Here is a 16,558-nt window from a genome sequence, read left to right as displayed (position 1 = left end):
TGTTGCCCCATAGTAAATGTTTACTGGATGAATAAATACAGGACTACTAGGCTCGGAGGTGAGAATAGATCTAGATGCATTACATGCACTCATTCTTCCGGCAGTCCCTGACACCTACACTGTGCCATGTTCTGTGCTGTGCTGAGTAAGAGAAGTGACAAAACCTAGTCCCAACCCACAAGGGACAGACCATACTCTTGGTAGACACAATCTTTAGAACAGAGGTCAACAGAAAGGGCCCTTCGAACATTTAGGAACTTTGAGTTTCCTAGGGAAAGTGGAAAGTTTCCCTGGGGAAGGGGCTTCTAAGCTAAATCTTGAAGAATAAAGAAGAGTTTGCAGTCTGGGCAACATAGCAGAAGAATTCCATCCTCCACCACCCCAAACATTAGCTGGGCTTGGTGGCATGCACCTGTAGTCCCAGGTACTTAGGAGGATGAGGGGGGAGGATTGCTTGAGCCCAGGAGTTCGAGGTTACAGTGAGCAATGATTACACCACTTGTACTCCAGCCTGGGTGACAACGGCAAGAACGTATCTCAAGGGGGATAAAAAAAAAGAGTTTGCCAGGTGCCAGGTAAAATAATTGGAAGGGCTTTCCTTGCAGAGGAAATACATGGACTGTAAAAGATACTCCTCAGAGTATCAGGAGGTGAAAATGAAGCTTCTGAGGTTTGCAAGAAAATGTTTACAAATAAGAGTCTGGCATTTAGTATCCTCGCATGCGTCTCCAGCATGGGAAACTACAACACGGCTGGCCCCAGGCTCGTCCTGTCTGGCTGCCTCTTTGTAAGAGGGGAGAAGATTGCGCAGTGCGATGGAGCTCATTTTCGGCGGAGTCATCTCAGACTTCAACACGGGTATCCTGTCTCCTGGGCTGGTGCCCTTCTGGCACAGGACACCTCCCTGGCTCTCATGAACCCTAGAATCACTCACCCCCACAGGCACACCAAAGACAGCTGAGAACTTGAGTCAAGGGTGAGGAGAGACCTCTGGGTGAAAGGGCAGGGATGGGGAAAGAGGGTGATGGATGGCTGGGGGCTCCTCCCTCTTCTCTCCCTCCCTGCCCCTCCCTCTCCACTTCTGCCTTTCTCTCATCAGCTTTGACTCTCAGTTCTTCTTTTCTTCTCTTATTTTATTTTTTTTTTTTTGAAATGGAGTTTTTCTCTTGTCACTCAGGCTGGAGTGCAATGGCACGATCTCGGCTCACTGCAACCTCCTTCTCCTGGGTTCAAGCGATTCTCCTGCCTCAGCCTCCCGAGTAGCTGGGATTACAGGCATGTGCCAGCACACCTGGCTAATTTCTGTATTTTTAGTAGAGATGGGGTTTCACCATGTTGGCCAGGCTGGTCTCGAACTCCTGACCTCAGGTGATCCACTCACTTTGGCCTCCCAAAATGCTGGGATTACAGGCGTGAGCCACTGTTCCCCGGCCCTTTTTTTTTTTTTTTGAGACAGGGTCTTGCTCTGTCACCCTGGCTGGAGTGCAGTGGCACAATCATGGCTCATTGCAGCCTGGACCTCCCAGGCACAAGCAATCCTCCTGCCTCAGCCCCCAAGTAGCTGAGGCTATAGGTTTGTGCCACTATGCCCGGCTAATTTTTTTTTTTTTTTTTTTTTTGAGAGATGGGGCCTCCCTATGTTTCCCGGGTGGTCTCAGACTCCTGTGCTCAAGTTATCTACCTGCCTCAGCCTCCCAAACTGCTAGGATTACAGGCGTAGCCCCCATGCCCGGCCTCTATTTTTTTCTTTGGACCCAGCCTCAGCCAGATCTCCCCTGGGCTTGCAACACAAGACCCAAAACAATAGAAGAGAAGTGAGGGGAGTTTTCCCTTCACTACCTAGCATGTAAATGAGGCCTAAAGTAGACTAAGGAAGGGAGAGTGTGAAGGGAGAGTGGGCCAGAGCTGGGGTTGTGGTGACCAACTCCTGGGGCCTGGGGGGAGTTGGTGTAGGGGAGGGGGCGGGAGTGGCAGGGAATCAAGACTTAATGGGTGAATTCTAGGGCAGCCCCAGAGGTTACATACATGGCTGTGGCTTCAGACAGACCTGGATTCAAGGTCAAATGAGACTGGCTCCACCATTTACGACCTTAGCAAGTCACTTAACATCTAAGCCTCAGTTTTTTCACCAGTCAAATGGGGATAAACATAACACCTGCTGCAGGGCACCACAGAGGGAATCAAGTGAGGGAATGCATAAAGCATGGAGCACTATCCAGGCAGCTTTGGGATTCCTCTCATCCGCCCACCCCTCCCTGGGCCCTCACAGCCACTCCCTCACCACAATCCCTTTCTACTGCAGCTTAGTCACCCACTTGTCCCTTCCCTCGCTCCCCTCCCATTCATCCTCAGCTAATACAAACAACCCATCTGCTTGCCACTTTCTCTACCCAAATCACAAAATGCTAGGTCTTGGCTGGGCGCGGTGGCTCATGCCTGTAATCCCAGCACTTTGGGAGGCCGAGGCAGGCAGATCGCTTGAGGTCAGGCATTCGAGACCAGCCTAGCCAACATGGTGAAACCCTGTCTCTAAAAAAAAAGTACAAAAAATTAGCCAGGCGTGGTGGCATGCACCTGTAGTCCCAGCTGTGAGGGAGGCTAAGGCAGGAGAATTGCTTGAACCCAGGAGGTGGAGGTTGCAGTAAGCCGAGATCACGCCAGTGCACAGAGCAAGACTCTGTTTAAAAAAAAAAACGAAAACCAACAACAACAACAAAACACAACACTAGGCCTTGACAAACTTCACAAATCATCTATTTCAGTCTTCCCAATTCCTTGAAATGAAGAACTGAGGCCTCAAGAGGAAAGCGCAACTGAAACCAGGCTTCCCCATTCCTCACCTCCAGCACTTTCACAGAAACCACCAGCCCTTCCACAATCTAAACATTTCCCAAGCTTTCATTCAGAACCTGCAGCCCATCTACAACCTTCCCTTGAAACCTAAATCTATCCCAGCCTTTCTCCTTCAGCTCCTATACCCTGCCCCAATCTTCTTTAAACAACAAACTCATTTATGGCATATCTGCTATGTGCTGGCTCTTTTTAAATTGGTTATTATTACATGTAATCCGGCAGTTCTTTTGTTAAAAGGTCAGAGAGGTAGAGTTTCTGGCCCAGGGTCTCAGAGTTGGTCAGTGATTAAACCAGAATTCAGCCTGCAGGATGCATGATTCCAAGCCTCGGGCCCTACTTACTCCCACCATTGCCTCTGGATTGACCTCTCTCCTATCTCATATGATCTAGCCTGCTCCCTCAGCCAGGGCCTTAGAACCTAGGGCCTGGTATTATCCACCCCCAGATCTGCAGAAAGGAAGCCACACCCCTCCTCCACCTTGTAGGCCCTCCTTCCTCTCCCTACCTCACCCCACCTCCTCTGCCTCCTGGTTCAAAAGCAGCCAAGCCAAGAAGCCTCCAGACAGCCCTGAGATCACCTAAAAAGCTGCTACCAAGACAGCCACCAAGATCCTAACAAAATGAAGCGTTTCCTCTTCCTCCTACTCACCATCAGCCTCCTGGTTACGGTACAGGTAAGAGCAACAGCTGGCACCACTGCCAGGACTCCCCAAAGTTGCTTGGCATGGAGGGAGGGCATACAGGATGTGAGCTCCCAGAGACCCAGCCTTCTCTCCTGAGAGCACAGCAGATGGACTCCAACAGGAAAATCAGGGACACAGTGGGCCTGGCCGCCCAGCCTTCCAGCTCTTTTGGCTGGGGCTGCACTGCTTGTGGGCTGCCCTGAGAGAAACCTGTATCCACAGCTGGGGAGTACTTACAGGGTGCCAGGCGCATTGGGGCACCCAAGGGGTGCTGTGGAATAATAGAGAACTAAGAGACTTGGGAACACAACCCTGAGTGAGGAAGGCATCGGCCCACAGGGAGTCTGGGGAGACGGTCCTTTGGGGAGAGGCCAGGAGATGTCCAAGTGGAGCCTGCTGTGGTTACGGAGGTGACAGGCGACACTCCAATCCCCACTCCCCTGCCAGAGAGAAGCCTGGATGTTCAGGAATGCAAAGAAGACAGGACTCTCCCATTTCAGAAACAACTGGAGTCTCAAAAGCGACTGCTATTCCAGGAAGCAGCTTTGGTAGCACCCCAGGTGCCCAGAGGGGAGTCGGTACAGGAGACCGGAGCCATCAAGTTCTTGATCAAGAACAGCTTGATCACCATCAAAACCAGCTTCATCTCCATCCAGAGCAGTTCTAGTTGCAGCTCCATCAAGCATTAAGGACAGCTTGATCACCATCTGGCCACTTCCCCACCCCACATCCAGCCACCCACGCTTTGCCAAGTGCTTTCTCACTCAGCCCCGGCTCATGTGACCTTCACAACTGTGATGAACTTCTCCCCACTCAGAAGAGGAAACTGAGGCTCAGGGAAGCTAAGCCCTTTGCCAGGCTAGGAAAGTCAAGGGCTAGGGCTCCCCTGTCTCCCTCTATGCCAGAAGGGCTGGTGGCTGGGGGAGACATGAAAAGAAATGTTCTGTGACTGGGCACGGTGGCTCACGCCTGTAATCCCAGCACTTTGGGAGGCCGAGGCAGGCGGATCACCTGAGGTCAGGAGTTCAAGACCAGCCTGGCCAACATGACAAAATCCCGTCTCTACTAAAAATACAAAAATTAGCTGGGCGAGCCGGGCGCGGTGGCTCACGCCTGTAATCCCAGCACTTTGGGAGGCCGAGGCAGGCGGATCACCTGAGGTCAGGAGATCGAGACCATCCTAGCTAACACGGTGAAACCCCATCTCTACCATAAATACAAAAAGAAATTAGCCGGGCGTAGTGGTGGGCGCCTGTAGTCCCAGCTACTCGGGAGGCTGAGGCAGGAGAATGGCGTGAACCCGGGGGTGGAGCTTGCAGTGAGCCGAGATCGCGCCACTGCACTCCAGTCTGAGTGGGTGACAGAGCGAGACTCTGTCTCAGAAAAAAAAAAAAATTAGCAGCTGGGCGTGATGGCGGGTGCCTATAATCCCAGCTACTCGGGAGGTTGAGGCAGGAGAATCGCTTGAAACCGGGGGTGGAGGTTGCAGTGAGCCGAGATCATGCCACTTCACTCCAGCCTGGGCAAAAGAGCGAAACTCTATCTCAAAAAAACAGAAGGGTTCTGTGAAAGGGGGTGAGCAGGGGCAGTGATCACCTCTGTCCCTGCCTGTGTCAAAGCAGAGCAGCCAAACATCCTGATAGCACCTTGTGGAAGAAGTAGTGGTCACATGAGGCAGAACTGAGGACTGTTTTATGGAGGTGGGCGGATGGAGGGCAGGGAGGGTAGAAAGGGGACTGCATCTTTAAATAACAAACACGAGATTCAAAAGTCCCCTGAGGGCTGGGTACGGTGGCTCACGCCTGTAATCCCAGTACTTTGGAAGGCTGAGGCAGGTGGATCACCAGGTCAGGAGTTCGAGACCAGCCTGACCAACATGGTGAAACCCCGTCTCTACTGAAAATAGAAAAATTAGCCTGGCATGGTGGCACGTGCCTGTAGTCCCAGCTACTCAGGAGGCTGAGGCAGGAGAATCACTTGAACCCGGGAGGTGCAGGATGCAGTGAGCCAAGATCGCACCACTGCAGTCCAGCCTGGGTGACAGAGTGAGACGCCGCCTCAGAAAAAAAAAAAAAAAAAAAAAAAAAAAAAAAAAGTCCGCTGAGCTTATCCCACTTCTCTTCCTGCAGATACAAACTGGAGTCTTGGGACAAAACGACACCAGCCAAACCAGCAGCTCCGCAGCATCCAGCAACATAAGCGGAGGCATTTTCCTTTTCTTCGTGGCCAATGCCATAATCCACCTCTTCTGCTTCAGTTGAGGTGACACGTCTCAGCCTTAGCCCTGTACCCCCTGAAACAGCTGCCACCATCACTCGCAAGAATCCCCTCCATCCTTGGGAGGGGTTGATGCCAGACATCAGCAGGTTGTAGAAGTTGACAGGCAGTGCCATGGGGGCAACAGCCAAAATAGGGGGGTAATGATGTAGGGGCCAAGCACTGCCCAGCTGGGGGTCAATAAAGTTACCCTTGTACTTGCAGTGGGGTCCTGCGTGTGGTTACTGGACATCCCTGCACTCCAAGAGCCAGCTGTGCAGCAGCACCAGGGAGTTTCCCATGTCCCCATCAGCAGGGAAGTTGGCACCAGCGAGCAGCCCCCAGCTTCCCTACCTAAATTCCAAGGCTGAGGGCCCTTCCCCTTAGAAGCACACCGCAGGGACAAGGCCCAGAACCTGGCAGCCTCACCAACCCTGCAGTTGCGTTTGCTTCACCCATCCCTGGGTGTTTGGGAATGATGGTACTAGAGATGCCACCACCCTGGACATCCCAGGCTCAGAGAGCCCCTACCCCACTACCTGGGTATCTTCAGAATGACAGACCCAGGGAGATCCCCAGTCCCAGGGACACCCCTCAACAAGGTCTTTGGATCCCCAGCAAACCAGCCCCACAGGCATCTGGGGCTGGAGAAGGATGATGGGTGGCTGTCTACCTCCCATGCTGGCCCAGGGGCTGGGAAGGCAGGAAGGGCAAGCAGCTGCTCTGACCACTCCCACCCTCCTGGGCTTGGGGCATCGGAGGTGGGTGCTGCAGAGATGGAAGGGAGCCCCAGGGCACCCCCCAAGGGCCCCTCCCACCTTGGCTTCTTCCTCGAGGACCTCCAGGAGCAGAGGGAGCTCCCCCTCTTCTATGTCCTGCCCTCTTTGAGCTGGGTTAGAATCCTAGACGCCCTGTCCTGGCTTCCCTAAGACCAGAGTTGGGGTGAGTGCAACAGAGCCCTGGGGGCACAGCCCTTCAGGGTGTGGCTCATACTCATCTCCCGTGCCTGGCCCACTGCACCCCTATCACACTAACCTCCATGTTTTCACCCTGGACTTGTATGCATCCCTAGAATATTCTTTCTCTGCCTCCTGGAGCCTGGCTAACTCCTTCCCACCCTAACATCTCAGCTGCAGGTCCCTGATGTGTGCAGAGGGACATCTCAGCCTGCCCTGCACCCCTTGCGGGGATGATGTTCCTGCTGTGTGAGTCCCTCTACTTCTTTCCTCCCTTCTCATGGATGCATCACCCTACCTGTCAGGATCCTCTGTGGGACTGTGAGTTCCCTAAGGACAGGGACCGAAAGGCTCAGTTTGTGTCTGTGCCCGCACAGCCTAGGGCCCCGCCCGGCTCAGAGCCCGCTCTCACAACACATCATTTGGGTGGCTGCGCGAGACTACACTCCCCAGTTAGTCTGGTCCCAGGGCGCCCTCTGATGGCAGAAGGAGGCCTAACATCTGAACCCCAAAGCTGGAGCCTGGAGGGAAGAAGCCGGCCCGAGCGTCAGGGAAGAAGGCAGGTGAACAAATCCCCACACCACCCCGAAATATCAAGGTGCACAGAGACAAGGGTACCTGGCAGCATATTAGAAAATAGCTTATGTTACAACAAAAATCCTATAAAAACATTCATCCCAGCAAAAGCCTCCAGGGCTGGAGGGTGAGGGGAAAAGGTTCAAAGCACATGGATGGTCCAGATCTGAGATGCCCTGTCCTCATCCGGCTCCCATAGCACCACGTGGTCCCGGTCGTAGCCCCGGCCTCCTGGGGGTGGGATGGGGATTAAAATAGTCAGAGAGAGCTGGGACTCCATGGCTCTCAGCCCCTCAGGAGCCCTCTTCCCCACACATCCCATCTTACCCTTCACATCCAGGATCTGGCCTTCGAACATCTGGCTGCAGATGTGGCCCAATTCACTGATGCTCCACGTCTGGCGTGGCAGGCGGCTCTCGGCCCACAGCACCACCTTGGAGCCTGGGCTAGGGGGTCCAATCACCTGCAGGCTCATGGTGGGGGCCATCTGAGGCCCCAAGAGGTCATCAGGCATCGTTCCTCCCCACAGGGACTCTACCATACCCAAGAAACCCTTGACCCATCTGCTCCGAATCCTGGCTCCTAGGGACTGTGGCCCTGGGCAAGTCTCTTCATCCTCCTCAGCTTCAGTTTCCTTGGGGATGGGAATCCCCAAATGCTGGCTTTTGTGAGGGTTCAGTGTGAGAAAACATGAAGGGGCTGGAAAAATATTAACTCCTCCAGGAATCCTTCCATGACTGGCTTCCAAAGCATAGGCTTTAGCATCAGACAAATCTCTACACATTGACCAGCTGTGTGACTTTCAGCAAATTACCTAACCTCTCTACGCTCTGGTTTCCTCACCTGTAAAATGGGGAGTATAAAAAGACCTGCCCCACGGTACTCTAGACTAAAGATTATAGGTGGCATTTGTGTGAAGAACTCAATGCAGAGCCTGGCGTGTGGTCAGCCGTCTCTCTCATTCTAAGTAAAAGACAAAACCTCTCAATGGCCTACAAAGACCTACAGTCCCCATAACATTTCTGGCCTCATCTCCTGCTACCTCCCCCTCACTCAACTCACTCTAGCCGCCTTGCTAGCCCAGAAAAATCCCAGGCATGTTCCTTCCTCATGGCTTTTGCACTGGCTGTTCCCTCTGCCTGGAACACTCTTCCCTCAGATATCTGAACGGCTGCCTCCCTCAAATGTCATCTTCTTAGGAAAGTCTCCCATACCATACCGGATACTTCCTATTCTCCCGTTGTTGTTGTTGTTGTTTGTTTTTGAGACAGAGTCTCCCTCTGTTGCCCAGGCTGGTGTGCAGTGGTGTGATCACAGCTTACCGCAGCCTCAATCTCCTGGGCTCACGTAATCCTCCCACCTCAGCCTCCCGAGTAGCTGGGACTACAGGTGCATGCCACCACATCTGGCTAGTTTTTTTATTTTTTGTGGAGATGGCATCTCATTATGCTGCCCAGGCTGGTCTTGAACTCCTGAGCTCAAGAGATCCTCCCGACTCACTCAGCCTCTCAAAGTGCTGTGATTACAGGCGTGAGCCACTGCGCCTGGCCTATTCCCCTTTCATGATTTATCTTCCTCTATTGAACTTTCATCCTCTAAGACACTCAGACATTCTGCCCATTTAAGTTATTTCTGTCTATCTCTCCCCACTAGGATATAAGCTTCAGGAGGGCAGGTATCAATTCTGTCTATAACTGCTGTATCCCCAGCATCTAGAACAGAGCCTGGCACATAGTAGGTGCTCAAGAAATGTGTGTGGAGTAAATCTACCTTTCTTCTTATTTTTATATTTGTTTTTTTTTTGAGACCAGATCTTGTGCTGTCACCAAGGCTGGAGTGCAGTGGTGCAATCCTGGCTCACTGCAGCCTCTAACTCCTGGGCTCAAGCCTCCCACCTCAGCCTCTTGAGTACCTGGGACTACAGGCATGCACCACCACACCCAGTTAATTTTTTGTTTGGCCTCAAACTCCTGTCCTCAAGCAATCCTCCTGCCTCGGCCTTCCAAAGTGCTGGGATTACAAGCATGAGCCACTGCGCCTGGCCAAATCTACCATTATTAATAGGGCTCAAGTTCTGTCATGGGCATCAGAGCTGGGAGGTCCCTTAGAAGCACCCAGTTCATTGCTCTTGTTTTTACAGACTGAGGCCCAGAGAAGAGCATGACTTGCCGAGGGGGACACAGTCTGCACTCTCCCCCTCCCCAGGGTCGCGGCTTCTGTGTGCCTCCCTCTGTGTTCCTGATTGGGCTGGGTCTCCCCAGAGTGGACCTGCAAATGCCTAGGGCCAGGCTGTCCCTGTGCCAGCCCCTGTGTCAGTACCTGGTTCTTCAGCAGCCCATCCTCGTAGTACCAGATGCAGCTACCTCCAGCTCGGGGGTCGGAGACCACCACACGGCCTGCCTTCATGTCCTCCACGTGGTCTGGCACTGCCAGGAATCCCCCCAGTGCTGCATTCCAGAGGCGGAAATAAACCCGGCGCTGGTGGCAGAAAGAGGCTGAGAGTCAGGGGTGCCAGGGAGGGATGACCTGGGCCCCCAGTACCCTCAACTCTGGACTCTCCAGTATGTCAGGCTCCCAAGCCCTCCGCCCTGTTCCCAAACTTCCCTTGACTCTATTTCTAAGTCACCACTTCTTTACACACAAATACGGAGAGCACATGTACCACACACACACACACACACACACACACACACACAGAGTTCCATGGTCATAGACATACCCACAGATGTGTGCAGAGGGACAAACTGACAGCTATACCTCTGGTCCACATGGTGGCGCAGAAGTTCACAGAAGACTCAAACACATGGATACATGCAGCCATCCAACTCACATGTTCTAACCATAGATCCGTGCAGCCTACTCCATACGAGGCCGTTCTGCTCGCTAAAAGCGTGGATGCGTGTGGGCATACAGATGTGCACACACACGTACAGAAAGAAACGCACACACACCTGTGTTGAAGAGGGTTCCTGACGGGGTGGACACTGGACTGTCAGACATCAGACATGGCTCTGCCATGAATCAGCTGGCGCTCTTAGACGGTAGCAAAAGTAATAATAGTAATAACAATAATCACAGCTAACGTGTGTTGAGAGCTGCCTCACTCAAGCACTGTTCTAAGGGTTTTACCTACATCATCTTCAATCCTCAAAACAGACCCATGACACGTGTTATCCTCATTTTAAAGATGAGGAAACGAAGGTCTAAGGAGGTACAGTACTTGCCCAAGATTGCAGAGCAAATCTGTGTCCACTTCTCTGGGCCTTTATTTCCCCATCTGTAAAATGTGAGGGGTGGAGATAATCTCCAAGATTTCTCCCAGCAATGATGTTATGAGTCTTGAATACAAGAACTACACAAATATCCTTATAGAAAGATACACACATTGTCAATGGTGTCACAAGTCCAAGCATGCGCAGTCATAAATGCACTCCTGGCCGGGCGCAGAGGCTCACACCTGTAATAGCAGCATTTTGGGAGGCCAAGGTGGGTGGATCACCTGAGGTCAGGAGTTCGAGGTCAGCCTGGCCAACATGGCAAAACCCTGTCTCTACCAAAAATACAAAAAAATTAGCCAGGCGTGGTGGCACACACCTGTAATCCCAGCTACTCGGGAGGCTGAGGCAGGAGAATCACTTGAACCCAGGAGATGAAGGTTGCAGTGAGCCGAGATCACACCACTGCACTCCAGCCTGGGTGACAGAGTAGGACCCCATCTCAAAAATAAATAAATTAATAAAAATAAAAAAATGAATGCACTCCCACAGATACACACACACACACACACACACACACACACGTCATCACCAGAGCACACAGATGCATGGACACAAATAACCTGATGAGCACAGAAATACCCTCAGATGGGAACATGCATGCACACACACATACACACAGAGCCCATGGCCTTACCATTTATCTGCACATGTGCATTAGTGATACTGATGTTCAGACATGCAGGCGCGGACACACAGAAACACATATGCAGGCAGTGCTTCCCCAAGTGAGGTATGCTTACTACCAGTGGGTGGTCCATGAGATCACTTTCAGTCCTATGTGGCTAAACTTTTTTTTTTTTTTTTGAGACAGGGTCTCGCTCTGTCACCCAGGCTGGAGTGCCAGTGGAGCCATCATGGCTCACTGCAGCCTCAAACTCCCGGGCTCAGGTGATCCTCCCGAGTAGCTGGGACTATAGCACAAGCCATCACACCTAGCTCATTTCTTTTGTATTTTTTATAGAGACGGGGTCTCGCCATGTTGCCCAGGCTGGTCTCGAACTCCTGGGCTCAAGCAACCCTCCCTCCTCAGCCTCCCAAAGTGATAAAATTACAGGCATGAGCCACCACACCCAGCCTATAAACTCATTTTTGAAAAATTAATGGTAATATATTTATTACATCTATTAAGAAAAAAATCAGGCCGGGCATGGTGGCTCATGCCTGTAAACCCAGCACTTTGGGAGGCTGAGACGGGCAGATCACGAGGTCAGGAGATTGAGACCATCCTGGCTAACATGGTGAAACACCGTCTCTACTAAAAATACAAAAAAATTAGCCGGGTGTGGTGGCGGGTGCCTGTAGTCCCAGCTACTCAGGAGGCTGAGGCAGGAGAATGGCGTGAACCCGGGAGGCGGAGCTTGTGGTAAGCCGAGATCGCGCCACTGCACTCCAGCCTGGGCGACAGAACGAGACTCTGTCTCAAAAAAAAAAAAAAAAGAAAAGAAAAGAAAATCATATATACACATCAAACTCATGACTTTATGGATATTATTCCTTAAGACAAGGATAAAGTAAAAAAAAAAAAATGTGATTTTTTTCTTTTTCCTCTTCTGGGGATATTGTCTAGAGGCACTCAGAATGTTCCAGCGTTTGACATATTGTCATAGGCTTTCCTACGGTACAGCCTCTAACAAAACTAGGCTGTCCTGAGCCCCTGGTAATAGAATTGTTGACCTTCATACAAACAAAGTTGGGAAAGCACCAAAATCTGCATGTGGCGTGTGCCCAGGCAGGCTTCAAGGGGTTCATGCTGTGAGGTCTAAAGTTCTTATGAGATTGTCCAAAACAAAAAACATGTCAGGAGGGCCTACGGTGGTTCCAGGTATGCTAAATATGTTTGTGACGGGATCAAGCCGGCTTTCCTTATGCAGCAGCTGAAAATCGTTATGAAAGTGTTGAAGGTATAAGCACAGACTCAGAAAGCTAAATAAAAACTGGGCTGGGGCTGGGCACAGTGGTTCATGCCTGTAATCCCAACACTTTGGGAGGCCAAGGTGGGCAGATCACGTGAGGTCAAGAGTTCAACACCAACCTGGCCGACATGATGAAACCCCATCTCTACTAAAAATACAAAAATTAGCCGGGCGCAGTGGCTCATGCCTGTAATCCCAGCACTCTGGGAGGCCGAAGTGGGCAGATCACAAGGTCAGGCGTTCGAGACCAACCTGGCCAACACAGTGAAACCCCGTCTCTACTAAAAATACAAAAAATTAGCCAGTTGTGGTGGCAGACACCTGTAATCCCAGCTACTTGGGAGTCTGAGGCAGGAGAATTGCTTGAACCCAGGGGGCAGAGGTTGCAGTGAGCCAAGATCACGCCATTGCACTTCAGCCCAGGTGACAGTGCGAGATTCCGTCTCAAAAAACAAAAAACAAAAAACCCCAAAAATTAGCCAGATGTGGTGGCACATACTTGTAATCCCAACTACGTCAGAGGATGAGGTAGGAGAATCACTTGAACCTGGGAGGCAGAGGTTGCAGTGAGCCGAGATCGTGCCATTGCACTCCAACCTGGGCAACAAGAGCATAACTCCATCTCAAAAAAAAAAAAAAAAAAGGGCTGGGCATGGTGGCTTACATCTGTAATCCCAGCACTTTGGGCGGCCGAGGCAGGTAGATCACTTGAGGTCAGGAGTTCGGGACCAGCCTGGTCAACATGGTGAAACCCTGCCTCTACTAAAAATACAAAAATTAGCTGGGTGTGGTGGCACGTGCCTATGGTCCCAGTTACTTGGGAGACTGAGGCACAAGAAGCACTTAAATCCAGGAGGTGGAGGTTGCAGTGAGCCGGGATGTTGCCACTGTGCTCCAGCCTTTGTGACAGAGCAAGACTCTGTCTCAAAAAAGAAAAAGAAAAAAAAAAGCTTCTTTGAGAAATAAAAATTAATTAAAAGACTTTTAAAAAGAGAGTTAATGTAGAGAAAAATATTAAGTAGACAATAGCTCAAGAGGAATGATGATGTGACAAAAGTTGTGACAAAAGTACACAAATGCTGTGTTTGGGAAACACACAGCTAGACACTCATCCAGAAAGGCCTGCCCAGACACGCTCAGCTCCAGCCACGCTACCCACCTGCTTGATGGGGTAGAGGGAGCCCACCCTCTGGGTGCCGCTGTAGGTCAGCCAGTTGGTGATCTCGCAGCTTCCCACCAGCCACTGGCGGCCCCGGAAGTCACTGTGTTCACATAGCACCCAACTGGGCCCAGCAGGTGTCAGGGACACAGAGAAGAGCACAGACACACAGACAGACAGACAGGTGGAGGAGGAGACACAGATGCCAAAACGTTCTCCACCCCCTCTTCTCCCATGCAGGGATTCCTCTGCCTGGAATAGGGTTCCCAGGGCAGAGAGGGAGGCTGGGAAGTAGATTTGGGGTTTTCAGGGTAAAGTAGGATCCTGAGAAGCCCACCAAGCTGGGGTCTAAGCCCTGAGAGCCAGTGACCCTTCTCAGTGTGCACTTCTCCCTCCTTCCTGGCTAGGAGGGGAGTGGGGGAAAAGTGGGGAGGGGAAAGAGGCCAGAGACCCCCAGGATCTCCGTCTTGCCGTGACTCATCCCCACCAGCAGCCCCGCACCCGTGCCTCCCCTCAGCACTCACATGCCCCCCTTGATCCGCACGGACAGCACATGGTTGTTGAAGCCCTCGGCTTGCAGGCTCCGCACCTCCCCGCTGAGCTCGATCTCCTTCCCCTCGAAGCACTCGAGTCCATACAGGAAAATCGAAGGCTCTGAAAAGTGCTGGGGCCCAGGAGACAGAGAAGGGTGAGGCTCTGAGAGCCCAAGTCCCAGACGCAGCCCCACAATCCCAGACACCCCGACTTCCAGATCTGTATGTCAGGACTTCTTCCCTCCTGAGCTCAGTTCTGCAGGGCCCCTGACTCTTGGACGCCGCCAGCCAAGTGCTCCCGATTCTCAGAGGCAGTAAGCGCTAGGCTGGGTCCCCAGTTTCCCCCTCAAACCTCCTTTCCCGTAAATAGCACTTCTCAGAACTAACCTGGCACTCTGAGCCAGGATGGAAACCTGGGGCTTATTCTAGGCTTTTTTTTTGAGACAGAGTCTCGCTCTTGTTGCCCAGGCTGCAGTACAGTGGCGCGATATTGGCTCACTGCAACCTCTGCCTCCCGTGTTCAAACAATTCTTCTGCCTCAGCCTCCTGAGTAGCTGGGATTACAGGCACGCACCACCACGGCCGGCTAATTTTTGTACTTTTAGTGGAGACGGGGTTTTGCCATGTTAGTCTGGCTGGTCTCAAACTCCTGACCTCAGGTGATCTGCCCTCCTTGGCCTGCCAAAGTGCTGGGATTACAGGAGTGAGCCACTATGCCCAGCCTAGATTTTTTTTTTTTTTTTTTTGAGATAGGGTCTCACTCTGTTGTCCAGGTTGGAGTGCAGTGGCGCAATCACGGCTCACTGCAGCCTCGACTTCCTGGGCTAAAGCGATCCTCCCACCTCAGCCTCCTGAGTAGCTGGGACTACAGGCACATGCTACCATGCCCAGCTAATTTTTTGTAGAGACAGGGTCTCACCATGTTGCCCAGGCAGGTCTCAATCTCCTAGGCTCAAGTGATCTTCCTGCCTTAGCCTCCTGAAGTGCTAGAATTTATTTACTTAATTTTTTTGAGAGAGTCTCACTCTGTCACCCAGGCTGGAGTGCAGTGGCGCAATCTCAGCTCACTGTAACCTCCACCTTTTAAGTTCAAGCAATTCTCCTGCTTCAGCCTCCCAAGTAGCTGGGATTACAGGCACGTGCCATCACGCCCGGCTAATTTTTGTAGAGACGGGGTTTCATCATGTTGGCCAGGCTGGTCTCAAACTCCTGACCTCATGATCTGCCCGCCTTGGCTTCCCAAAGTGCTGGAACTACAGGCATGAGCCAACACGCCTGACCCAAAGTGCTAGAATTATAGGTACAAGCCACTACACCTGGCCTCGTTCTAGATTTCTCCTTTTCATCTTCATGATAACAATAACAACAATAATAATACTGATAATAATAGCAGCTCACATTCATCAGGGTTTACTACAGGCCATGTCATGCTAAGCGATTTACCTGATCTCATGATAACTCTTCAACAACCCTATAAGGTAGAAGCTATTATTATCCCCCACTTAATAGGGAGGAAACAGTCTGGAGAGGGTAAATCGCTTGCTCAGGGCCCTAAAGCTGGGCTTCAGAACCAGGTTTATTTGTCTTCAGAGCCCAATGTGTCATTGCAGGGGACTTGGACCCCAGAACCAGCTGTCTGGGGGAGAGCCTGGCTTTGCCTGTTATCAACTGTGTGACCTGGAGCCTGTGGCTTAGTTTCCACATCTGGAAAAGGGAGATAATAATGGTAACACACCTCTCAGCGTTGTGGAGAAGATTAAAAGGCTTTAGCATACGTGGCAAGCCTTTTTTTTTGAGATGGAGTCTTGTTCTGTCACCCAGGCTGGAGTACAGTGGCGCTATCTGGGCTCACCGTAACCTCTGCCTCCTGGGTTCAAGCGAATCTCCTGTCTCAGCCTCCCAAGTAGCTAGGATTACAGACATGCACCACCACACCTGGCTAATTTTTGTATTTTTTTTTTTTTTTTTTTTTTTTTTTTTTGAGACGGAGTCTCGCTCTGTCGCCCAGGCTGGAGTGCAGTGGCGCAACGTCGGCTCACTGCAAGCTTCGCCTCCCGGGTTCACGCCATTCTCCTGCCTCAGCCTCTCCGAGTAGCTGGGACTACAGGCGCCCGCCACCACGCCCGGCTAATTTTTTGTATTTTTTAGTAGAGACGGGGTTTCACCGTGGTCTCGATCTCCTGACCTCGTGATCCGCCCGCCTCGGCCTCCCAAAGTGCTGGGATTACAAGCGTGAGCCACCGCGCCCGGCCTAATTTTTGTATTTTTAGTAGAGATGGGGTTTCACCATGTTGGCCAAGCTGGTCTCGAACTCCTCACCTCAGGTGATCCACCCACCTCGGCCTCTCAAA

The 16,558-nt window shown here is 51.8% G+C and overlaps 2 protein-coding genes and 1 pseudogene across 3 annotated transcripts in view; 2 read left to right on the top strand and 1 right to left on the bottom strand.

The window, feature by feature from the left end:
* Window positions 1-3,370: 3,370 nt before the first annotated feature.
* CD52 (CD52 molecule) lies at window positions 3,371-6,016 on the top strand. The gene is made up of 2 exons (XM_055261083.2): window positions 3,371-3,527; window positions 5,666-6,016. The coding sequence occupies exons 1-2, from the start codon at window positions 3,474-3,476 to the stop codon at window positions 5,795-5,797; spliced, it is 186 nt and encodes a 61-aa protein (XP_055117058.1). The 5' UTR covers window positions 3,371-3,473; the 3' UTR covers window positions 5,798-6,016.
* A 1,278-nt stretch (window positions 6,017-7,294) lies between these two features.
* The window catches only part of CRYBG2 (crystallin beta-gamma domain containing 2), a 32,374-nt gene continuing 23,110 nt past the window's right edge, over window positions 7,295-16,558 (bottom strand). For both annotated transcript variants that reach the window (XM_055261541.2, XM_055261542.2), the window contains 5 exons: window positions 14,199-14,338; window positions 13,675-13,798; window positions 9,644-9,802; window positions 7,652-7,811; window positions 7,295-7,555 (listed from right to left, as the gene is read on the bottom strand). In XM_055261541.2, the coding sequence (XP_055117516.1) occupies window positions 7,467-7,555; window positions 7,652-7,811; window positions 9,644-9,802; window positions 13,675-13,798; window positions 14,199-14,338 (672 nt within the window). In that variant the 3' untranslated portion in view covers window positions 7,295-7,466. The remainder of the gene's footprint in view (window positions 7,556-7,651; window positions 7,812-9,643; window positions 9,803-13,674; window positions 13,799-14,198; window positions 14,339-16,558) is intronic.
* On the top strand, window positions 12,181-12,533 carry LOC129472112 (large ribosomal subunit protein eL34-like; annotated as a pseudogene).

The sequence above is a fragment of the Symphalangus syndactylus genome, chromosome 22 (assembly GCF_028878055.3).
Source record: "Symphalangus syndactylus isolate Jambi chromosome 22, NHGRI_mSymSyn1-v2.1_pri, whole genome shotgun sequence".
Lineage (NCBI taxonomy): Eukaryota > Metazoa > Chordata > Mammalia > Primates > Hylobatidae > Symphalangus > Symphalangus syndactylus.
This window is presented reverse-complemented; position numbering and strand designations above follow the sequence as displayed.

Coding starts and splice junctions, on each gene's coding strand:
- CD52 (XM_055261083.2), top strand. CDS start 3,474: ATGAAGCGTTTCCTCTTCCTCCTACTCACCATCAGCCTCCTGGTTACG. Junction 3,528..5,665: donor GCCTCCTGGTTACGGTACAG/GTAAGAGCAACA, acceptor CTCTTCCTGCAG/ATACAAACTGGAGTCTTGGG.